The 25510-nt window shown below is 38.6% G+C and overlaps 1 protein-coding gene across 1 annotated transcript; it reads left to right on the plus strand.

The window, feature by feature from the left end:
- The first annotated feature begins 1804 nt into the window (after positions 1–1804).
- LOC145999885 (uncharacterized) lies at positions 1805–17517 on the plus strand. The gene is made up of 7 exons (XM_083137156.1): positions 1805–1904; positions 4200–4223; positions 5657–5874; positions 7548–7668; positions 8638–8799; positions 13563–13732; positions 17234–17517. Exons 1-7 carry the CDS (start codon positions 1847–1849, stop codon positions 17363–17365), a joined length of 885 nt encoding a protein of 294 aa, XP_082993282.1. The 5' UTR covers positions 1805–1846; the 3' UTR covers positions 17366–17517.
- Positions 17518–25510: the final 7993 nt, after the last annotated feature.

The following is a 25510-nucleotide window of genomic DNA, read 5'->3' on the forward strand; positions in this document are numbered from 1 at the left end:
AATGTTTTACATTTGAAAATTATTTCCATAAACGATCTTTTTTGTTAAAGCATGTTCTGATACGATAGAGTAATCAAAGAACATGAAATCTTATACGAGGCCAGGATTTACAACTTAGAAATGCAGAGTTTAATACAAGAGATAATGTTTGTCTCAATACGGAATAAACATAATATAATAATACTTAAACTGCTCCTTTTCTTAATGTTTCTTATTTTCAACCTCATGCTTTTACTATTATTGTAGACCATGTAGATTGATTACAACAGAGGCAGGTTTTTATGGAGATTAAGTGTACCACTTGTGTGTTTTTTTAAATATTGCTGCCAACGGAAATTGTTATATACTCCTGTGGGGATTGATGAAAATTGCTGAATTTTGAATTAACTTACACAAACCCGAAGCTAGATATTTTGGCGCGCTAGGCAGGATAGTGGTTTGCTCCCCCTCCCCCCACAACTATCAAGCACCCAGACGGATAAACCCACTAATGGGAAGAGCCGAATGCTTACTATTTAAGAATCTGACTTTCACTGTCTACACAGCATTAGGGTTCTTGTGAATCTTGGAGTTCCAGTGGATATGGCAAGTCAAGCTGAAAAACAATTCAAGCAAAGTGACAAACGAAAAATAAAAAGATCTAAAAGGAAACATTCGTGATAATGTATATATTTCGCGATTGTTTCATCGATAGATTATTTGCGTGAATATTAAGTAATATCATAAACACTGTATTTAAGGATGATGAATAAGAACATAAGTACATTTGTACACTCCTGTTCACATAACATGGCATATTTTACAAAGTTGAACAGTTGAAGTGTGTGCCAGTTTTTCTGAACAGGAGTGTACAAAAAATGCTCACATTAAAGATTGTTAGTAACTATTTCTTAATAGCTATTGCCTACAAGTTCCTAAGTACAGAACTACACACAATACTCTTATTTCAGCAAATAGCAACGATGATGGTTGACTGATAAAAAAAAACTCACAGATACTTTCAACGACGGTGTGTTGTGAGCTACTTGTAGAAATATTGGACGTGTATCTGGCCATTGCTGCACTTAGTAACAAACTATTATTGCTATTGAGATGAAGATTGGGACTACAGAAGAGAATGTGGTACTGAATATAAGGTTGCTTCTCTTGAGTGGCGTACCCAAGGGGGTTGGTGGGGGATAAAAAAACAACAACATTTGACGTAGTATTCTTTAAAAAGAGAACGTCAAAGGTAGGAAAGATACAAAATGAGGATTTACTATTTACGTAACGACCCCTTTCAAAACTCGTGGGCACGCCCCGATCGTATCGCCCCTACCCCATCTGCACAGTAAAACTTTACAGGGGAGGCAGAATGTTTAGATTTTAAAAAAAAACGTTAGAAAGTTAATGCAGAACATAGTTTATGACGTTCATGATACCATTACATATTAACAGTCAAAATATGTTGTCTGAAACTGGGGACCAGATGATTTCCTGTAGGAACCCCCCCCTGACCCCCCGCCCCCCTCCTTAACATGTCCACGGCATGTCGTCGCCTCTAAATGGAACCAAATTAGCACATAAGATGCTTGCTTAAACACACAAACACGTTATACAGTACAGCTTTGTGAGTAACTTTTCAGATGTTAGATTGAAGAAGCTTACTTCCTGGAGGCCTAAGAAGTGGCCAATGGCCTTGGACTTGCAAGCAGAGGGCATTTACCTGGAGGCTCCAGTTCAAACTTCCTGGAAATCGTTTCCTTGTTGTCCTGTTTTCCTGCAAGTAGCGTTGGTGGGAATCCCCCTGGCTTTCTTGAACGATGTCACCTCATGAACCTCGAGCGTCTTCAGTTTAGATTCTGCAATGATCTGGTTTGTATGCGTCTCGGCAGCTGTCCTTTGTGCTCCGGTACTGGCCAGTGGTAAGTTTAAATTTTCGATAATCCAATGGACATTTAACAATTCGTGCATATTTAAGTTTGTTAATAAGTTTAAATATTCAGTAATTAGTGCTTATTTTTAAGTTTAAATATTCAATCATTAAGTGTTCAATTAAGTTTGAATATTCAATAATAGTGCATATTTATGTTTAAATATTCGTCCCCGATGGCGCAGGGCTAGCGTCGTCGCCTTGTAATCAAAGGGTCCCGGATTCGATACTCGATGGAGGCACATAGTGGTTCGGATCTCACTTTAAACTGTAGGTCCAGTCCCGATTAGCCTTACTGTGCATAAAGTGGACTTAAAACATCAAATCAACCAAATCAATAATTAGTAGTCAATTGTGTTTGGATATTCAATAATTTATGTCCATTTACGTTTAAATATTCACTAATTCATGCATATTTAATTTTAAATGTTCTATAATTCATGCTTATTTAAGTTTGTAATTCAATACTTCGTGCTTATTTAACTTTGAACATACAAGAATTCATGCTATTTTATAAACGCGTGTAACAGTGGCAAGAAAAATTAATGATTATTTATCTTTGAATATTCAATAATTCATGCTATTTGTGTGGACGTGTGTACAGGAAATATTCAATAATGCACGCTTATCGAAGTTTAAACATGTAATAATTCATACTTAATTTTATCTTAAATACACTAGACTCTCGCTAATCCGGCCATTCCTTGCACATATGGGTGCCGGATTCGCGGAAGTGCCGGATTATTGAGAGGGTCGGAAATTACGTAATACTATGTAGTTTAAACACATAGGAACTATACAGGCTGTGCTTTACGTGTTTCCTTTTAGAAGCCATAGTAGGTATGTACTGAACTTTACTGTAAGAAAGTCACAATTTCAAATACTGTATGTATGTATAGCATTGTTTAACATTTTTAACTAACAACATTGTTGAACACGATAATTCATTGTTGTGCGCGTCATTTCTGCTTGAGTGACTACAGGCCGGATGTGGGCCGGACTACTGAGAGGGCGGACTATTGAGGGCCGGTATATTCAACAATTCATGCTATTTTATAATTATGCGGACCAGTGGTAAGTTTAAATATTCAAAATTTCATGCTTTGTAAGTTGAAACCAGCCATACTTGGTGCTATTCTTATAATTGTGTGGAATATATTTGAAGTCGCGATTCGAACAAAACTATACGTGAAGATACAGTGTAGCGCTAGAGTTAATTCAGATAAAGGTATTATAACATATTTCGCGCCACAATTCAGGTAATCTAAAGTATTCTAACGGTCCTACTCCTACACGGTCTACGTTCGTCAATTTCCGCTACCATCCTACAGCCGTAAAGAGAACAGCCATGGCCGTTTTCAAAGTAATTATCCCATAATTAATTTCAATGATTAATTTTTAAAGTACATAATTATGGTTCACGCAAATGTATAATAAAATATTCAAATTTAAATTGTACACATTTTTTTTATTATTAACAGACACACTGGTAAAATTTAATCCCGAGCCCGGTTAAAAATTGCGAAAGACCGTAAAAAAAAATCAGTTAATATACGTAAAAATCAGCACTAATGTTGGACATGCTAGGAGTTTTCTAATTTATAATTTTCAAATAGACGACCTTCATTTTTCGCAAACACGATTACACCGAAAAATGTTAATTCTTGTAAAAATGTTATGTATGTTCAGTGGCATGTTCTAAACTTATTTTCCATGCATTCGAAATCGCGAAAAAAACGCGAACTTTACTTAAAATGTTAATTGTGACCTTTTCCATTTAACACATTTTGTGCTAAAGAAACGAAAAATGCCGCGAAAATCCAAACATTCTTGTGTTTTAGGCTTAAAAAAAAGTGCACCATATTTACGCCTGCATAAAGCGCACGCTTTTCAAACTTTTATCCCCTGAAATCTGTGGTGTTTGTTGTACATAGAAAAATTCCGAAAGCTACATGAAACCACGTGTATATAGATGTTTCCCACGATTTTTCACCTTCTATAGGAAGGTTTTGCGTCACCGAGCAAAGTGGCGGAATTCTAGCGGGATATCAAGTGCCCACTTACCGTCACACGGAAGCTGTAGCGTCGGTATTTGTCGCGCGAGAAACAATGGAAAACAACTTCCTCAAAAATCTTGCTCTACAACTTAAAGAACTAATTTAAAAGCACAATGAAGATTTAATTTTAGGTATATTGAGCAGAAAACTGTACTAAAATAAAAACTCCAATTTTTTTGAGAGGGAGGGGAATGACACCTATATAAATATATTTCTTTTTTTATTTACAGATCATGGCTGGAATGGACTCAGAGGTAAGTACCCAAATTGTGCAATTTCTTTTGTTAATTCCTAGTTGACAAACAAAAAGGGACAGGTCCAAAAACTTTAAAATACAGTAAAATCTCGTTAACACGAACCCCCATAAGCCAGACTTCGCTTAATCCGGACAGGCAAAAGGCACAAAAAAGAGGGGAAAAAAAGCAGAATGCAAAGTTTTAAATGTGACTAGAAGTCAACAAGAGAACTTCCCAAAGAAAAGGCAGTCAACCACTGATGAAATTCTGTTTCCCGCAGACTTTGTACTGTACTGTATAGTGTATTTAGGCCTATGCCCTTTAAATACACAATAATAAACGTGTTTTGTTGCTATAAACGGAGTTTTAATGCACTTTGTACTGTTCTTTTAGGTTATTTCAGTTAATCCGGACTTTCGTTAAACCGGTCAACTTATCCCCCATTAGTCCGGATTAGCGAGGTTTTACTGTATGTATATTGTGGGGAAATAACAATAGTTTTGACGGCTGCTGAAACTTGTAAACACAGAGATGTATACACACATAGTTAAGAAGAAGTTACTTTAGAGGCATGTGTTTCAAGTAATGGATATAGCCAATCTCCTACCTTGAGTTTCCAATTAGTTATTAAAGATTTTAGAAATAATAGGTTACACGTCATTAACTAAAATGTTCACTCGTTGCAAGCTCAACGGCAGGGGGAAATAATGGCGCGAACCATGGAATCAAAATTTTGAGTGGGATTTTTCCATAAAACAATATAAAATTCAAAGGCACGGTTTAGACGAAAACATTTTACTTAACATTTACGCCAAGACCAAAATGCTAGCGTGTAAGTGAAAAATATTATGGCATTTCAGTTGCCATGGCATTTTCAAGGATACAACCTACTATTACCTTACTCTATGATAGAACCAGCTCTATTTCCGTAGCATAACCAATCAGAAGCGACGCCTAGATCACGAGCGCAGCTGTAATGGCGGCCGCGTGAGATGTAAACAATGTATCACTTCAAATTTTTAAAACACGATAACTATTCAACCAAGAGGAATGCGGTTTCCTATTAAATGGTTTTAGGTAGAGAAGAATGGCGCTGCTTAAATACATGCTTTACATCGTTTGCTGTACACGTATGGAAGAATATTTTAGTTGTTTCAATTGTAAACAACGTGAACTCACCATAACTCGACGGGCCTTTCGTGCTGTATATATTGTAACTGTAAAAGCTTACCGAAATGTTACATAAAATGCTTCCGCTTAAAGTACTGTCTGTTATAAGATTTTTGGAAGCATTTACATAGCATTTATGCTAGCAAGAATGTTAAAGGAAATACTTTCCTTTAAAGCCTAAAAAAAAAATACACTTTGGCACCATGCTGCAATATGTCCGATTAGGCGAGGAAGCATTGTAGTTGTAATCACCTGTCTTACAAAACTGTTTTCTTCCGCAGCAAAATACTTAGCTCAATATTCGGAAGGTGGAACACCAAAGGGATTCTTCTCTGTACCCAGAACCAAAGAAGAAGCAATAAGGACAGGGGAGTGGGTGGTTCACAAGACACCATTGGACGACGGGGACTATCTCGGCCATCCAATCTCTTTGCCCAATGACAACAGATTCTCCGTTCTACTTGATGACAATGGATACATATGTGGAGTCCAGATAGGTGTAAGTTAAATGCAATATATATATATGTAGCGTAGAGGTCTTGCAAATATTCAGAGTTAGTGTATCAGGACAGTCCTATTGATGTCAATGTTGAATTGGCGTTCTTCACATGGGCGTAACTTGATGGGGGCAAGGGGGGTGCTTTTTCCTAAACATTTTCAGGTTTATTAAAATTTTCACGTTAAGGATATTTTTATGAAGTCACACATGTATGTAACAGCATGCACGTTCGCAGGATTTCTTCTAGGGAGGGGCAAGCAAGGAAATTTTTTTCCGGGGGGACAAAGGAGAGATATTTTTTCCCATAATAGTGATCCCGCCTCAAAAAACACTGCTTCAGTCTGTAATTTTCATGTTCCTTCAACACCCTCTTAATAATTAACAAATTCTGTGACAAATGAAATTATGTGTGCAATATATACTTTTTACATGAACATTCGCTTTCCAAGGGGGCCGTGGTCCCCCCTTACACCCCTCTTAGACGTCCATGTGTAACAGGTATTTAGCAAAATAGTGTTGAAGGGATGGAAAACTTGAGATTTTGCCTCCCCCCCTCCCCGCAAGTTAGGCCCATGGGTGTCTGGGAAGGAGGGTCGAACGGGTCCGCCGACCCACTTGGAAATTAAGCTTGTTATTTTTATTGTTAATAACAAATGAAGTTCATTGAGTTAGTATTCGACCAGAATAACCAAAGTAAAACTTGTAATAGATCGAAAAGAAAGTTTAAAAACAGCCAAGTAACTGTTATATGAATCAATGAAGTGAATAAATGGTTCCACAGTTTTCAAAATTCTAAAAACCATAGTTTATCGTGAGAAGTCACAGAACATAGAATTCACGAGCAATAATGTTACCATAACTTTTGAAGCCTTTTCTTGAAAGAAGTGTGTAAAAGTTTATTACAAAGTACAATAATTATGAATTTCATTACACTAACTGAATGAAATGTTAAAAATAATGGAAATCAGTTGTGTCGGATAGACACCCATCTGGTGGATATATAGCAAAGTTATATAATAATAACATATAAATAATAATACAGTGTGTTTCATAATAGAGTAAGCAACTTTAGGAATTTATTTCGACTAAACTATATGGACTGCAACAATGATATTTGTTATGTATCAATCAGTAATACTTGAAGTTTCTATGAATGCCTACAAATGTCTTCAAATGGCTGTCAATGGCTACAAGTGTCTAGAAATGTTCTTGTGGCTTCCACCAGTTATACGACACACATCCAATCGAAATTCTAGTTCTTGCCATACTTTTCTCAAGAACTCCTCGTCCACCAAAGCAAGGGCGTTTCATATTCTCTCCTTTACCTGTTGCACCATCTGCAGAATAGGTGGCACATAGACTGACTTTTACAAAGCCCCAAATGCAGACGTCTAGGGGTGTAAGGTCTGGAGGCCTGCGAAAGTCGCCATTTTATTTAGCACTGCACCAGCGCCACAATGACTGTATTTACTAAAGTCTTGCGCATGAAAACAAAACTTGAAGATTCTCTCATTGTTGTGTTTCAGATATTTTTTTAACAGTAAACCTGATAAGTTGTGTGATACTCGCTGTAAGATAAGAAGGTTTATACTTCCAGACAAAACTTAATGTATATCATTTTAAAAATTGCACAACCACCTGTATTTCACGTCTCACTGACTTTCTTATTGCAGATATCGGTGAAGGAAGTGGACACTCCTGACAACCCGTATCACTTCGATCCAAAGGTGTTCCAGAGGGTTAATCGGTTTGAAGAGGAAATATACTTGGTTACTCTGTACACGGTTGATCCTGGTAAGTCAGAAAGATTGTCCTTGGTCACTTCTCGAATTCAATGGACTTGCAGCGTCTCTATGGTTGAGTTCTGGCTAAATAGTCAATAGGTAACTGTCGATATGGTGTGTTCAAGGGTGGGTGAGATATTAACACGTGGAAACTGCATTGGTGGTCGTTGATGGTAAAGATGTATTTCTCCCTTTCTATATATCTCCTTCTTTCCACGTCTTTTTCTTTCCTTTTCCTCAATCTGTCTGTCTCAACCTCTTTGTTTTATTCTGTCTTCGTCTCTTACACTGCCTGTTTCTATTTTTATTTCTTTTTCTGCTTGTCTATCTCGTTCTCTCATTCCCCTTTCTTATATTTCTTTGCTCCTGCTTCTCTTCCATTCTCTGTTTCAATGCATGTTTCTCTTTCCTTTTGCCTTCCTTCGTTCCTACCTCTTCATTCCTTCTCTTTCCTTTTCTCTTATTTCCCTGCTCTCCTCTTTCCACTTCCTCAGCTTCTGCCTTCCTTCTCCCTCTAGTTCATTCTCTTTTCCCTTTTCTTCTGCTCTCTCTTTTTTTTCCCTCTGCTTCTCTCTTTCATTTCCCTCCGTTTCCAACTTTCCTTTCCCTTTGTTCTTCTATTACTTGTTCCTGTTTTTCTTGGTGGCTTCCTGTAGCCCTATTTCTTCACCAGTTCTCTGAGTAAGCATTAGGATTCTATTTTAGTTCACTTTCCTTCCTCCTTTAGACTAATCGCGACGATCAGCATGAAATATAAAATGAAGGGACAATCACAAAAAGACACTCATGTCCAAGCCGGGAATCGAACCCAGAACCTTACTGAGCGAGATTCACAGTCGACTTCTCAATACACTTGACCACAGAGATGACTTTTTCTGATGTAAAGTACCAAGTTGAACAGCTCAAGAGTGAGGGAAACATTCCCAAATACCTTTTCATTTCAGGTCTGTTTCTTAGTTTTAACATTTGTCTTTCGCAGGTGTGATCAAAGTTGGTGGCAGATCCAGAAGGGACTTTGAGTCTCAAGGCACGGGAACGGACTTGTACATCCAGGAAGGCTCCTCGTATAACATCAGGAAGCTGTCTGCACCTCCCAAGGGAGATCCGCTTTTTACCAAAGGAAAATGCTTCCCAAAGATGGGTGAGTTATTGTATAATAAAGAGAAAAATTGAATGATGCTGTCAGTGCTCTAAAAACACTGCAGAGTGTATACCTATTTGCAATGCTAAGTTGGGGAGATAAATGAAATACGGAATTTTGAGAGTAGGGGGAGGGGAAAATGTTTATGGACATGGACGTTCGCAGGATTTTTTCCAGGGAGGAGCAAGCAAGGTATTTTTTTCCAGGTGGGGTCAAAGGACACATATTTTCCTCCAAAATAGTGATGCCCTCTTAAAAAACACTATTTCAGTCTGAAATTATCATGTTTCTTCAACGAATTTATAATAATTAACATAAATTACTGTGATTGAAATGAAACTATGTGTGAAATATATAATTTTTAGGTACGCATTCATTTTCCAGGGGGGGCGTGGCTCCCCTTGCCCCCTTCCTTCCGGACGCCCATGTCTATGGACTACCAGTGCGTAGTTAGAGATCGGTGAGTTTATAGAACTCTCCAGCCTAACTGTTGCCTATTTTGGGGAGAGCAGAGAAAGGAATTTAAAGTACTTGCCTTGACTTATTCTCGCCCAACAGGTCGGTAGGTGCCGGGGCTTGCCCCGAGTTGATATCTTCCTGGAGATGAGGCCTGCTCGAAAAATGTTTATTATCTCCAGAGAAGGTGGAAGGAAGGAGAAATAAAGAAGTGACAAGCTTAAATAAAAGAAAGAATAGCCGAGAGTGTGCGTGTGCGTGTGTGTGTGTCGCTTGGAAACGAACCTTCAGTAGTCAATTTAACCTTTCGAACCGAAGCGCACGACAAGCTGTACGTGTCGTTTGTTGTCTGCCGCTAGTCTCAAAGCTGCTTTGCGTTCCGAATATCCTTCTGGCAGAAATAGACTCTGCTGCGAACATTGTTACTCATTTTAATCACATTGTAAGAAGAGTTAAGGCACATTCATCTTGCGCATGTTGCTTCATATCGTTCCCTGTTAAAATTATAATGCATTTTCCGAACTAGTGCAGTTTCAAGCCATCGTGCACGCGCGTTGTCTGCAAGCAGCACACGATTCTCACCGAACAAACTAGCCTCCTGGCCCGTGCGTTTGGTGAATCTCGTTCTTTCACGCAAGGAAAGCGACTTTTGGGACAGCATAATGAACATCACGAAACGCACGGAAGCACTTATGGGACATCCAGTTACCATAACTCGTTTAACGCGTTAAACTTGTGCGACTATCAGGACGGTCCCTATCGTGCATCGTGTCTCCTTGATCTGTTGGTAGTGCACGAGACGTGAATGCTTATCTGAAGGAGCTCATGTCACTTCCGTGTCGTTTGTCGTATGTGACGTGTTGCTTCGGTTTGAAAACTCCAGAAGATTGATTGATTTGTTTATTTTACTTCGCTTTTTTGTGCCACTTTTGGCTAATTTGCAAAGATGGGGGTGAGTTATGACATCGTGAAACTGAAGTCCAGGCCAGGATTCGAACCCGGGACGTCTGGGGTCGTAGCGCGATGTACAAACCACTCCGCCACGGTGGACGGCGAATGCCTCCGAAGAGAAATGAAAGAAGCTTGAGGAATAGATGAAAGAAGTGATGGTGAAAATGAATAAGAAATACAAGTGAAAAATAAAGGAAAAACAACAGATTGAGAGAAAAATAAATCAAAACGGGGAAGGGGAGAGAATGATAGGACAAGGTTGAAAATTTTGCATGGAAGGTTAAGTAGTTAAAATGTGATGAAAAAAAATCAAGATTATCCACTAAATTGTTTTAGCAAGTAGGGGAGACCGGGGCACTTTGTCACAATTTTCACATTTTATTTTTTTGTGGCTCTCTCGTAATGCCGAAAATTATAATTTTTTACATGCAAATACTGAGTTATCTTGTGCACAGCATGTGTTCCTCTGTACAATGTAACTCATCCTGAACTGGACTTATTAACTCTTCTTTATGATCAATACAGTTGTGACAATGTACCGCATATGCGGGGTAAGTCGTCACAATATCTGGGGCAAGTTGTCACATGCTATTCTACTGGCAGTTTCATTAAATAGGTATATATTATTAATGCAACTCCTAGAAAAAGACTGGAAATGTTACTAGCACTAAATACTTAGCATGTAAAAGAAACGTAAAAGCTAATTAAATTAAATGGTAAATTATGCTAGTTAAACAGGAAATAAAGTAGGCGGGCCTGTATATTTTCTTCATCCCAAAAGATACATATATTGTTACATCAATCTTTGTAGGTAAACCAGAACTTTCATGAGAACAACACTAGCTTATAGAGTAGCTAATGAATCAAAACTACAAACTTAAAGGTTACAGAAAACTGTTTCAGTAAGAACATTTGCAAAAGATAGGGCCTACACTTCCAACACACGAAATTTGCCAATGGCATTTAACTTTCTTGTGATTTTAGAGTTAATGAATTGCAAAAGAATCCCTATTATAAACCTATGTATAGCTACAAAGGGAGTAAATATTATTACAAAGTTTAGTTTAGTCTTATCGTTTTCAAAATGTTTATCCTTTTGCTTCTATTAAGTTACCAGTCCTAGACGTCATCATCAGAATCACAGTTAATACACACGTAAAACAAGTTCTTCGTCCCGCACTTTTCGTGGGCCCATCCCTTACATCGAATGCACTGAATCCACTGCTCACTGCCTGTACTTGTCCTGTATGGATACCCACACACTAAACACAGCGTGTCGTCGTCCTCTGAGGAAGAATCGTAATCATCTTTGGACCTTGGTCGACATTGATTCTTAGATGGAGCTATTTTTTGTTCAAGATTCAGTCTTTTCTTTGCAGGAGTTTTGCCTTTGGCCTTGTTTCTTCTGGCAACAACACGGTTACGACGTTGCACAGTTGAGATTCCCGTCTCATCCATATTATAGATATCTGAGGGACGAAACTTGTGGCGTTCCATTATAAGCTTTAAATTGTTGAAGAATGCTTCGACGTTTGTTTTGTTGAATCTGGTTGTTCACGCAAGGCTGGTTGCTTGGGGAGTTTTTATAGCAAGGTCATCATGTCTTTTCAGAAATCCGGAAAACCAGTCTGCATAGTTGTAAGCCAAATCGCGAACCTCTTTCGTCGTGAGTCCAAAGTATTTATATGTCCGAAGCTTGTTTTAGGTATGATACTAGTAATTCTTCCTCATGTTCCGCAAATACTCTGTTACATGTTGAGTAACCCAATGTGAATGAGCATTGCCCGGACTGTAGTTCACCATCTGTAACAAGTGCACAAAATCTCGCCAATTTTCTGTAGTGGACATGACATTATTTGGCAGCTTTATGTATTGATACGGGGTTGTCGTTTCTTTTCAAGGTTCTTGCTGCAGCCAATAGGTCTCCTATGGGCGGGGCATGCCTCTCAGTCTTTCTCTTCTATGTTCTCGCCATCTGCGAAGAAAGAGAACCCCTTATTAAAAGAGGAATACACCACTTGTATCATGACTAACACAGAGTGGGGCACATTGTCACAGTGACAACATGCCCCGTCTTATTTGTGACAACTTACCCACGCGTCGTCGTTCCTCTTTTTAAAAAATATCTGTACCGAACAATAAGATTAATCGCATTCAGAGTACCACATTATGAAGCTCTATTTCTAACCTACATAACACACACGAAAATACTTACCACTCACACTTTCACAAACACACAGTAGGAAAATTCCAGGACTCAAAAAATTTACACTGAAGCACTGAAAACAGACAAAGCTCAAATGACTAAACAATTATAGTTGGGAGTACCATCTAGTGGGTAAAAGAGAAAGCAACGCCAGCTCGCTGACGTTTAGGCTTTTCTCAGAATTGCTACTGTGACAACGTGCCCCTTGTGACAATGTGCCCCGGTCCCCCCTACTACAGGAAGCGTTGTTCAAAATAGAAGACGATAACTTAATACCAGGGTGAATAAAATCATGATCTGTATTTAAAAAATCATCTTTGTTGATTTTGTAAATTTAAATCTGATTTTTTATATACATCGATTTTTTATTTTTTAAAAAAACACGCTTAAAATTGCTTGTATGTTTTTTTTCACCGTACACATAGTGTAGAATAATAAATACATAATTCGTTGTAGAAAACGAATGTGTAAAATACATGAACAGTTTGATTAAAGCAAATTAAAAAGTATACCTTAATATACATGTTTCTGTTTCTGATACTTTATCTATTGTGGAAATATTGTTGAATGTGTTAATGAAACTAATAATAATTTCAGTAACTTTTTTCCAGTAAAAATAAAACATTCTAGATGTACTCTATAATTGTAACTTAAAATACTAACTTAAATATTTCTATAGTTCTTGCAGCTGAATTTTGGATACTTTTTTAATGATAGTTTGAAAAATATCAGTTACCATGTTTATTTACAGTTTAATGACAATGACACTATTTATGGTTTAACATGATTAGTATTTTGTATATTTTTATGCACAAAATGTTTGCTAATTTTGCCTATAAAAATTATTGAATTTTAAATCAAGAGTGTGTTTGCATTTCCTATCGTATGAGCTTCACACGATCAGTACATATGTATTTTGTTTCCTTTCGTAGAGCCAAATAAACACTATTAAATGATTGCGAGATTAATGTACTATCACCAAAAGTGATTCTGATATCTGCAAAATCCTTATGTACATTATTCTATAAATTATTTATTTAGAGTGATTTAAATCGGTGATTTTTTTAAAAAATCATCTGATTTACATCATCACACCTTGCTTAATACTGACTATCTTCATGACAATAATGTGTTTCAACTTTTTTTCCAGGGACCCACTATCATTACAACATGACCCGTAACTTACGATGCGAGGAAATGTACCCTATATTCCTGTTACATGACAACAATAAGTTGACAGGCTTTGGATTTCAGACGTTCGGAACAGTCAATCCAAGGGGAAGGCAATGGTTTGAGTATAACTCCGGAGTTACCTTTGATGTGAGTAGTCAAGTCTTCCATTTATCAGTGTTTATTTTTTCCGGGTAGAAAGGTTCCGGTACTTTTCAAGTTGATATATTACTATTATTATCATAAGAACTTCAGAAATGATCACCTATAAAAAGGTGGCAGCACCATGTACTGTTCCTTATCGCTAGAAAATAACTGGTTGTATTACGCGTGTCAACGTGCAGAGCAGGAAGCCGCCCTGCAAGATGACATGTGTAATCACCCGGATTTTGATGACACAAAAATCTTTGAAAAATGACCTTTAAAATGACAACAAAATCCTGTAAAATGACCTAAAATCTTTGAAAAATGACCCAAAAATTCGTACAAAACTCAATCTGCTTATTGAAAATAGTATATATATTCCAAGACAAACAATTTAACAATTGCTTCTTCACCTTGGTGTGTTGTGCGGACTGTGAATAAGAAACTCGACAATGTTGCATTTCGCAATTTTCAGACAGGCTTTGTTGCGCTGGTAGTTAAACACAGAGCAAGTACAGCAAGATCACATTCAGACAAAACAGAAATTGTTGAACTTCTTATGTTTCAGCATGCAATGACAATTTTTTTTAAAAAAAAAATGACGCAAATTTTTTTAAAAAATGGTAAAAAATTACCAAAAAAATTACATTTCTTCAACCTGAGGAGGGTGTTCAGGATTTATGTACTAGTTAGAAATATCTACGTTGCACCAGTTAAAAGATGAAATGTCATCAAAATCCGGGCTCTGGACAAAAGTTTTGTTTTCTGAAGGAGCTTGTATTGTAAGTGTTGGTATTACTACGGAACGAATTTTGAGGTACTAAAAAAGAGAGATTTAGGTTTTACAGACTCCATTTGTGGACTTTTAGGCGCTTATAATAAATTAATACGCATAATAATTATATGAAATAACTGGTTTTAGATGCAATCTACAGAAAAGTTACTATTTCTAGTGCAATGAATATTATACTTTGATTATAAAAAGTATACAATTTGTCACCACCCTATGCTTTTCAATATTCCCCGTGGTAAAGTTCTTCCAGTGGTCCGCGAATAGGCGCTTGTACAGTCACGGACATTTCTGGATTGTAACAATCCCATTAACTTCCAATGCGATTGTTAGAACCAATGGAGAACCTTCTCTCCAGGCTGGAAGATGACGAAATTTGCACACACGTTGGCATTCCTTCCTGTTGCATTGCTTCCTTTGCAGCTCGGATTCGCTCAAGGTTCAAGCGTCTCACACCTTGGTGGTGAAAATTAAGGGTCGTTCATAATAAAAGTTATTTTTAAAGTTAAGTGAATGGTTTAAAAGGCGATTCTCAAGTCAAAATAGGGCTTTTAGGCATTTATCGAAGTTTATAGTTCATTTAGGCATTTATAGGAATTTATAGTTCATTTAGGCATTTTACGTCCTATAGAATTTCATTAGAGGGGTGCTGTGTGCATGAAACGCAAAGATCTCTAAATAGCATATGTCTAGGACGTAGCAAAAAGAATAGGTATGGGCCTAGAAGTTCGTTTCCTAGTTATTGCATAGCAGCTTCCTAGAAGAGGGGTAGAATACACTACTTAATATTTAGTAATTACCATTTATACCCTTCTTTTAAAAGTTGTTTAAAGACAAAATAATATTTTTAAGGAAGAAGTGCATCTACCACTTTGGTTTTCTACTTCCATTTCACAATTTTGATTTTTCTAAAATTTCGGGAAGGGGACGTGACCCCTACCCATCAGCCCTACTCCCCCTGCGTGCTCAAGTGCGTGTAATGCACCCATTATATAAATTTACCTTTCTGTTTACCGTACATCGCTCAGAGACTTCCCGTTAATAACTATTTCCGCCAAATAACGAAATGTAAAGTTTTTTCATTGAGTTAGACCATTGAGATTTCATGGATGAGTGACAAAGTGAGGAATTATTACAAGGGAAGGGAGGCATGGTCTCTTTTATTGAGTATCTTCAGTTATATTTCTACCATATTTTCTTAAATTTGACGTTGCATTATGAAGCCTCGATCCAAAAATTGTACTAACTTCCATCTGCTCAGGACCCTGCCGCCTGTTGCATAAATTTAGAACTATGAATAAAATAATAGTTTATTGCTAGTGTAAAATGGCACCGTGGTTTAACTGTTGCAACGTGTTTTCTGATACGCTTGTATGCACTGGTGCAAGAATTAGGGGAGGTGATGGGGCTACAGCCCCTCCCGAAATTTTGAAAAAAAAATATTTTCAAAGAAAAGCAGCGAAGAACAAGGAACTCGTGGAAAATCAAAGTTATAAATGCTAATTCCTCGACTACCGACAACTTTCAAAACGAATTTGAATTGATTTGACTGGAGTTTTTTGTCCACTTCATGCACATAGAGGCTAATCGGGACTGGACCCACAGTTTTGAATCTGAACCACAATGTGAATCCACCGGATACAAGGCAAGACCGTTACCACTACGCCAACAGGAGACCTGTTAATTGATTTGGCTTATTATACCTCGCTTTTCATTCACTTTTGGCTCATCGCGAAGATGAGGATGAGTAATGATACAATTTAATTGATGAAGAAACACTCACAGAGAACAATGCCCAGGTCGGGATTCGAAACCCGGTTGAATTCAAATGTATTAAATTGTGTGTGCATTATTCTCAAATAATCTATTGCTCTTCTAAATTCACCATTAAATAAGAACTTATAACGAAAAAACATAATGAATATCTATTTTTCTTTACTTTGTAACACCGAGCCAACTACATTATGTTATAAGTGTAACAAAATGTGCATAAGGCTTAAAACTGAAGCCTCCCCCGAAATCATACGAATATCTAATTTAAATGTTATTTTTATTGTTAATAACGGAAATCAAGTTATAACCACAGTAAACACTGCATTACATTGAAAAAAGTTTAGTGTATAATAGAGGAACCAGGTTATAGTTTTATATTCTACCATTTAATAATAATAATAAATGGATCCACACCTTCCAAAACTTATAGTTTTCTTTGAGAGAGGTCACAGAATATAAACTTTATGAGTATAATTTAGCACCAACTGTTAAAGCCTTCTTTTGAACGATTGTTTGTGTAAAAGTTAATAACAAAATACAATAACTATGATTTTAAACACACTAATTGTACAAAATATAAGAATAATGATGGGAAACAATTGTGTTACATATTCAGTGATACGGTGGATCGAGTAGCAACGTATCTCCATTTATGTAATAATAACAATACATTTGGATTGAAATTGGTATATTTAAATAACTAATAATAGTTATCATTGTATAATAACAATAATTATTATTGTCATTATTATTTGTACTAATCATATTGTATCTATGGTCTGACCCCCTCTACTGGTGACGCACGTGCTGATAAGAGATGAGTCCCCCTCGCCCCGAAATAAAGTTCTGGCTACGGACCTGGTCACAGATACACAAAGTTCTCACATAATTCAGTTAGTGCAACAGATTCCCAACTTACAATACCTTTTTCCCAATTTTTTTAGGACATACTGTACGAGTATCCGGATTGTTTGGGGCAGATTGCTGGAAAAGCTGGTTACGTCACCATGCATGTATACTTCAAGGATGATCCATGGAACATTAGATGTCAGCAGGGAAAATTCAACAGGAATTAGTCGAAGAGTGATTTTCTATCAGGCAATGGAGGAAGGTGTACCAAAAACAATTGAGCAAAATTGTCCACTTTATTTATATTGTACATCTTTGTTCGTAATTCTAAATGCATGAACTCACTACATCTCAAACGCTAATGAAGTCAAGCACTGCCTTGAAGATAAATAAATGTTTTGTTTGTATATACTGAATTTTCTTTCCGTTGATTTTAGCCTTGTATTTGTCAGTGTCAGGTGAGAGGCACATCCAGTTGCTAATACGTCGAGAAAATGGGTTGCTTAACAACCCTAAACAGGGCCTCCTAAAATAAGAAAATACACATTATTAGAATTGTAATTGTGTAAATAATTCATGTAAATTCGTTAGGTGGGCTAAGTTTCGTGTTTGAGAAACAGCTGGATGTGCCATGCACCAAATCTTTTTCTGTCATGCACAGGTTAAAAACCTTGGTTTTTGCTCTGTCAGTTCTCATCTACAGGGTGGGAAATAACCTTTTGCTAGGGGTCCACAGTAAAAAGTAACAACAATTAAGAAATTATGGTAATACCAAATGTTTAGTACAACAATTGTGGTTACAAAAACAAAATTAAAAGTTAGTATGTCCGCCGTTTGCTTCTCTCACAGCACGAAGACGATCAGGGTAGGAGCTCAGAAGATTCGCAAACAGTCCGTATTCCATTCCATGTCACGGAGGACTTGTTCCAGATGTGCAAGGAGTGTTGGCCGGGAATAGCGGTCCGGTCAGCGTTCCACTATCAGCAAGGACTCAACTTCGTCCTTGAGAATAGCCCCAAAATGCTCCGCTGCATTCAGGTCCGGTGATGCACCCGGCCATTCAGAACTGCTGAAGAAGTCAATGCCACTTCGCCAAAGAAGGTCTTGGTTTTAGCATTTGCCTTGAAGCAAGGTGCTTTGTCGTGAACTAACTTTTAATTTTATTTTGGTAACCACAATTGTCGTAGTAAACATTAGGTATTACCATAAGTTCTTAATTGTTGTTACTTTTTCCTGCAGACCCCTAGCAAAAGGTTATTTCCTACCCTGTAGATTGCCTTATTTGCATTCTTAGAAGAAAGTTTTAATTTGTGGATGAAGCCATGATTTTGAAATTTAGACCAAGAAAAATAAATTTGGATAGTTGTATATTTTTATCCCTTTGATTTTTTTTGTTTGCCATGGGCGGCCCAAGGTTTTTTCTTGGTGGGGGCACAGAATATACTGTAAGCATATAAGATGTAACATTGGAAATATAATGAACATATTTTTCTAGATGTTAAACATAGCTTACGCGTATAAAGGGTGTATCATTTAAGTTGATAACACGAAATATCTTACGAACAAAGCGTGTTCGAAAGAAATGTTTCAAATAAACATTAATTGACTTTAAGGGAAAAGAGAATGCCATTGTGTATGTTTTAGTAAGGGGGCATTTTGAAGGCCATTTGAAGGTCACTCATTTTTTAAAAATAGAAACCTACCATTTTTGTATATTTTTTATTTCTCTCACAAAAATAAACAACTTTTGTAGAAATCATTTTCCCATTCATCGTGTAGTTTCACATAATATGTCTGACAAGTAAAAATTGTTACAGAAATTCATACTATTTCATAAGCTAGAAAAAATTTCCCCTCCCCTGCATGTTAGACACTCTATGTTGCAGCGTAACAATGGAAAGCAACAATCTCTGAAAGCAAGTGAATGTTTATAAGCAAGCAGTGTTAACAACAGTGTATGAAAGCAGAAGTGTGTTGCTGCTTTCCAAAGATTTTCCAAGTGCTTATCAAAATACACTTCGAACCTACTCATATTTCACTGGATAGCATGACCTTAAACTTTAACATTCTCTACGGGGGAGGGGAAGTTTGTTCAGGATCTCAAAATTGCAGACTATGCATTTCTCGTGATCTACTTCAGCATAAAATAAATGAAGGGGATCAAAAAATGCAATCAAAACTTGTCTGAATTTCAAAATAATGGCTCTTAATACACAACAGAACTAATAGGAGAAGAATTGTTATGAATTCTTGATAAGAAAAAACATGTTTACTTTTATTTGTTAATGTTACTTGCAAATGAAAAAGTGAGGGAAACCAGGAGAGACAAAATCTAACTTACATAGCAGAAGAAGTGGATGTTTAGAATAGCAGCCAGTGTTGCCACAATCTGAGGACATAATTTCCCTTTCCAAGTGGCAAAATTTCCCTATTTCGACTACTTTTTCCCTTCACCTAAACAAATATAATAATAATTATTATTATTATTATCAGCAGTGGTAGTAGTAGTAGCAGCAGCAGTAGTAAAATTTCCGTTGGTCCATGTTCGTATGAATAAAAAGTGTTACACAAATTTTTCACATACATGTCAGCTTAATCGCTTTCTGGTCAGATGTCCCAGGTTTCAATCATGGGGAGGAATCCATTAAATCGTTAATTCTCATCGTTATAATTATGCGAAGACACAGAAAAGCGACGTACAATAAACTTAAGAGAAATATAAATAGATATAGGCTTATATTCAAGGGAGCAGAAATAAGAAGGATCAGAAAAAAATAAAAATGTGAATATAAAACTGGAACTTAACATAAACTGTAATAATGCAAAGTCAGAAGTCTTAAAATTTCCCTGAAATTGTGACATTTTTCATCGAAATTCCCTTTTCCCTTTGGTTAAAATTTCGGTCCGAATTTCCCTGCAAAAGGGAAATTTCCCTTTATGATGTGGCAACACTGATAGCAGCAAGTCTCCTAAGTATTGAGCAGCGTGTCAAATGTGTACGTGTATTTTCAATTACCAATCAGGCCATTCGGTTTAGCTTGAGCTCTGGCCTTCAGTTGCGCAGAAGCCTGGTGCGACGATGCAAGATTTTCACGGAGAGCAGAGTTGCTAACTGCCTTAACAATTACCTATATCCATAATCTGACTTCAGAGCTTATTGGTAGGCGTGTTCGGTACTTGCTGCATTTATGTATGTATATACTTATAAAAAGCGACAGTTTGAGAAGGTGATAGTTTAGGGAAAAGAATGACAAGAGGATTATTTTTTGTCGGTGATTAAACCCCTCGGCGAAAGAGGCATCGTCCTTCTCATCCTCTTCCTCTCGGGGGGGGGGGGAGGGGGGAGGCAGATCGTGTTACCACGAATAAGGTGATTGCCGACCTGTGTTGCTTAGGGTGTTTTATTCAACGGAAGCTGAGGTGAATATTGCAGAAAACAAAGTGATTCATAGTCAGAGTAGAGAAATTATCTTAACGTGCATGAGTTTATGAAGAAAGGAGCTCACAGTAGTCTTGTGTTGAACATGAAACAAGTGCAAAAGCGTTTTTCCGCAGCTACTGATATGTCAGTAAGTACTATGAAACGAATATGATCGCTACAAAGTAACTGGGAAGGGACTAGTAACGCCTAAGAAACCACGCAGAAGAAAGACATTTACAAGTGGTGGACGAATTTGACAAGTGTATTATTCGTAGAGCAATCGACGAATTTCACGATCGTGAAGGACAGCGTGCTACTCTAGATTCGTAAGTATCTTTTTTAATGAGACAACAGCATATAGCTTTGCCAGTTTTTTTGTCTAGTAGAATTGTAACTTCCGCGTATTGCAACACTGCTCCTATGAGTCACGTGGCGTCTTCTGCAGACGACAAACCTTTCCCTCTTTGCTCATGCCAGAGCTGAGGCTAAACCGAATGCGCTGTAGCTGAAGTTCAGCAACGAATGCTGCATGAATCTGGACCTCTAGCACTTAAATGTGACGCTATCTCAAGAATCCGCAAGTTATTTGATGCAACCGGAAGTGTTTTAGACCTTAAAAACCTGGTAAGCCAAGGACAGATAGAATTGAAGCCAATTACGTCTCGAAACTTGAATTGATTTAAATGGAGCTCAAATTTATAATTATCTGGAAAAGAATTAGATTTTCATTGTAATGTCTAAGTTACTATCTTCAGAAAATTAAAAGTTGCCAATATTATAAATATGTTCTCATTGTTAAACGTAATTGATGATCAAAAGGTGTCTTGATTCGTGGCCACTCTGTATATACGGGTTCTCTTTCCGATTAGGATCAATGGCTTGTCTGCTGTATCACTGTATTACAACACAAAACATTCTGCTCTCAATACGACAACAATGCAGGAGTTAACAATGTCTTGGGTGGAAAGTAGGTTTTGAAATTGGGGTGTGGATGAAAATTAAGGTGTGCACAAGCACCCATTCGCCCCCGCTTGCGCCGCCCCTGGAAGAGACAACAAGAGTGCTTCCTATACTCTGTCCTAACGATCTGTGGAGCAAGCGAACGAAAACAAGTCCTCTGCGCAAGAGAGGGCTCGGCCAAAGAACGCGTGAGAGGGGAAGTGAGTGCATGGAGGGGAAAACGCTGCTTTGCTCCGCCCACTCGCTTTCTCCCCCTCCCTTCTGTTATGCGCGGTCTTGCTCCGCAGATTCCAAATACACAGTGTACTTGGGTGTGAGGTTGACTTTTGGGTTCCTTCTCAGAGATAAGCTCTTGTACAGTGGAATGCATAAGTGATACCAACCAAATTATCCATCACCATGTTTATTATCGTTGCTTTATGCAATGAGAGCTTCGAAATTTGAAGCAAAATACAAAACTAGACATTTGATTGATTGATTTGGTGTTTTAAGTCCACTTAAAGGCTACTCAGGACTGTACCCACAGTTTAAAGTGGGATCCCAACCACTATGTGCCTCGACCGGGAATCGAACCCTGAACCCCTTGATTACGTGGCGACGGCGCTGCGCCATCGGGGAGGCCCACCAAACTAGATTCTGGCAACTTCACCAGCATACGTAAAAATCAATACTTAAAAACACATAGGATGCAAGAGAAAAAGTAATAAAACTAGTCAGGGATAATTTGCCAAACAATATTTGTGAATCTCACTGTACCCCGAAGAAGGAATTGGTTTGGTTAGATTTGCTTTATTTTACTTCGCTTTTTGTGCCACTTTTGACTAATTTGCGAAGATGGGGATGTGTGATGATAAAATTGATGACTAGACACTCACAAACATCCATGCTCAGGCCAGGATTCGAACCCAGGACCCCTGGCGTTGTAGCGCGATATGCTAACCACTCCGCCACGGGGCCGGCCCGAAGAAAGATAAAGGCACAATAGAGGTAAAGTTGAAGTCTTGATTCGAACGCCAGGTTTGTATCTTTGACACAGCTCGAGAGGAAGCCGACTTGACGCATATCTGTTTCGAGCGATGCAGGACCAACTACGCATGCTAGAGACCTGGACCGCAAGATGGAGGATCCACCCAAATCCCGGCAAGAGCGTTGCAGTAATCTACAGGGCGAGACGACCGCAGCAGCTGAGACGCCTCACCTTGCTAGGTGAGCACATCCAACACCAAGAGAGCGCAGTATACCTCGGGCTGACACTGGACCGCCGGCTGACCGCCAGACACGTCGATGACATCTGCCGGCGAGCCGGAGCACGACTTGCAGCACTGTATCCCATCCTCCGAGCGCTTACATTGTCAGTGGAGTCGAGGCTACATATCTACAAGACATGCGTGCGCCCACTGCTGCCCTACGCCATTCCAGTCTGGCAACAACTTTCCGTAAGCTGCAGGTCATGCAAAACCGGGCTGCAAGACTCGTCGGAGGCCACGACCGAAGGACCAGGATAGTGCAGATACATGAAGACCTGAACCTGGAGATGCTGCAAACCCAGACAGGTAAAATCACACTCACCTTCTGGCGCTAATTGGCGGCACACCAGAACCCAGCTGTCCGCAGCCTAGGCACCACACCGATCCTGCGATGGAAACATCGAACCCCTCGCCCTCACGATCCCAGGAACGAAGCCAGGCTCCAGTAACCTAAGTCCAAACCTCCACTCCCATACTGCCACCACTATGTATTTTCCATTTATCTCCTGTGCTACGCCTCCTTTCCATGTATTTTCCATGTATTTTTCTCCACTTACCTTCACTAGTCATGAATATCATATAAACCTGTACCCTCATTATGTATGTCCATGTATTTCCTATGTATTGTTCTAAGCTTATTCTACCATGTATCTCCTCCATATACCCTGTATCCTGTACCTTGTATCCTGCATAGCAGCTAACGCCAACACAACACTTGAAGCCGTACTGCCATACCAATCCTCTAAGGAGGAAACACACACGACAGGCTAAACAAAAAACAGCCTCCCGGAGGGGACAATAATCCCCTCCAAAAACCTCACCCGCTCCAGCAAATAAAGGGGCAAATCAATCCATCTCCCACACCCTGTAGCAGTTGCAGGGAGTGCCACTAACACAAAAATCCACTCAAAACTCTCATCTTCACACAAAACTCAAACACAAAAGCAAAGTCAGGTCCCAAGGGACGAAACTTAAAACAACAAAACCACAATGAATGATGATGATGATGAGTCCGCGCCTGTTTCTCTGAGAAGCGCTGTTGTCCTTTTACCTGCAGTCATTAGACATCCATTCATTCACTGCGACGTTATACTCCCAAGGTCTCCAAATGTACATAAAGAAAATAGCACAACACAGTAACACAACCTAGCAACAATAACGCAACTGCAACCTCACGTTAAGAAATCTCTAAAGAAATTGAATTGACAACGTCTCATTTACTCCACGTGGACTTGACAAGAGGTGTCAGTTCCTAAAACGGACGCTATGGAGTCCATTAGTGGTGACGTCACAAGCAGACGACGAGCTGGAACTGAGTCTACACAACGAGAGAACATGTTTTCTTCGTATCCAATTCAATGCTATTTTCCTTCGGAAGGGGTAGCTTTAATTATTGTGACAGCAGTTATGAAACAAAACTATGATCCGTATCGTACATCAGTGTAAGGATGAGATTTCGGAGAATACGTCTATATATCACACATACCTTACAGAGGATAAGGTAAAAAATAACAGGAGTAAGAGAATCATGCATTTTCAAAACATTCCACCTCCGAGCACAGCCGAAGCCGACCCGAAGTTCACCCGATCTGAAGTCAGCCACGCTTCCGCTATGGATGGTGGGAAACCAGCAGCCTCAAGCGATGGAATCGACGACGCCCATTGGCTAAGATTTCTTTTGTAGCATTCGCTTTACTCGATTTCCTACTCCATTTATTCTTTACATTTTTATCTGTAAGGTATATGTTATACAGGGTGTTCCAAAATGAATATCGGGGTTTCAATGAAGTGTATCTTCTATTACATATACATTACAGAAATGAAACATACCTTAAAAGGAAGGATAACTCAAACAGTTTTTGTTTCTACTTCGCAGGTGATGTTTCGTAACTCTGCCGCAGCACGGCGCTAGTAGTAAAGATGGAGATGACTCCTGACCGTAAAGCCTTCTGTGTCTTGGAATTCACAAGGTGTAACTCAGCAATTGGAGTGCAATGTGCTTTTCGGTGGAAATATGAATGTGATCGCCCATCGGATAACAACATCCGAAGATGGTACAACCAATTTAAGAATACGGGATGCATGTGCAAAGGGAAGAGCTCCGGAAGACCACGTCTACCAGATGAGCAAGTGGAACAGGCCAGAGCAAGTTTCGGTCGGAGTCACAGGAAATCTGTAAGGCGAGCGAGTCGAGAACTGTCAATTCCGTCCACGACTGTTTGGAGACGAAAGATTTGATTTGATTTGATTTAGTTTATTTTACTTCGCGTTTTGTGCCTCTTGGCTAATTTGCGAAGATGGGATGAGTGATGAAATGATGAAATTGATGAATGGACATTCACAAACAACCAAGCCCGACCGGGATTCGAACCCGGGACCCTTTGGAGACGAAAGAGACTGCACATCTACATCTGTTACAGGCCCTAAAGCCTGAAGATAATGTTACCCGTGACAACTTCTGCGAAAATGTACTGTACATGGAAGATGATTTTCATACACGTGATCTTTAGTGATGAAGCCTCATTTCATCTTAGTGGACGACTGAATACACATAATGTGCGTATTTGGGGGTCTGAAAATCCACATCAAACAGTGCAGCACATGAGGGTTCGGCAAAAGTGAATGTCTTTTGTGCTCTATCCAAAGAACAAGTGTATGGACCTTTCTTCTTTGTGGAAAACACTATCACTGGTACTGCTTATTTGGACATGCTCCAGCAATGGTTCTACCCTCAACTGGATCGT

Source organism: Lepisma saccharinum, chromosome 16 (genome assembly GCF_977018435.1).
Source record: "Lepisma saccharinum chromosome 16, izLepSacc3.1, whole genome shotgun sequence".
Taxonomy (NCBI): Eukaryota; Metazoa; Arthropoda; class Insecta; order Zygentoma; family Lepismatidae; genus Lepisma; species Lepisma saccharinum.

Excerpts from the sequence above, each read along its gene's own strand:
- LOC145999885 (XM_083137156.1), top strand. The coding sequence starts at position 1,847 with ATGATCTGGTTTGTATGCGTCTCGGCAGCTGTCCTTTGTGCTCCGGTA. Across the intron at positions 5,875-7,547 it reads TATGTGGAGTCCAGATAGGT|ATATCGGTGAAGGAAGTGGA; the intron begins GTAAGTTAAATG and ends TTCTTATTGCAG. Across the intron at positions 7,669-8,637 it reads TCTGTACACGGTTGATCCTG|GTGTGATCAAAGTTGGTGGC; the intron begins GTAAGTCAGAAA and ends TGTCTTTCGCAG.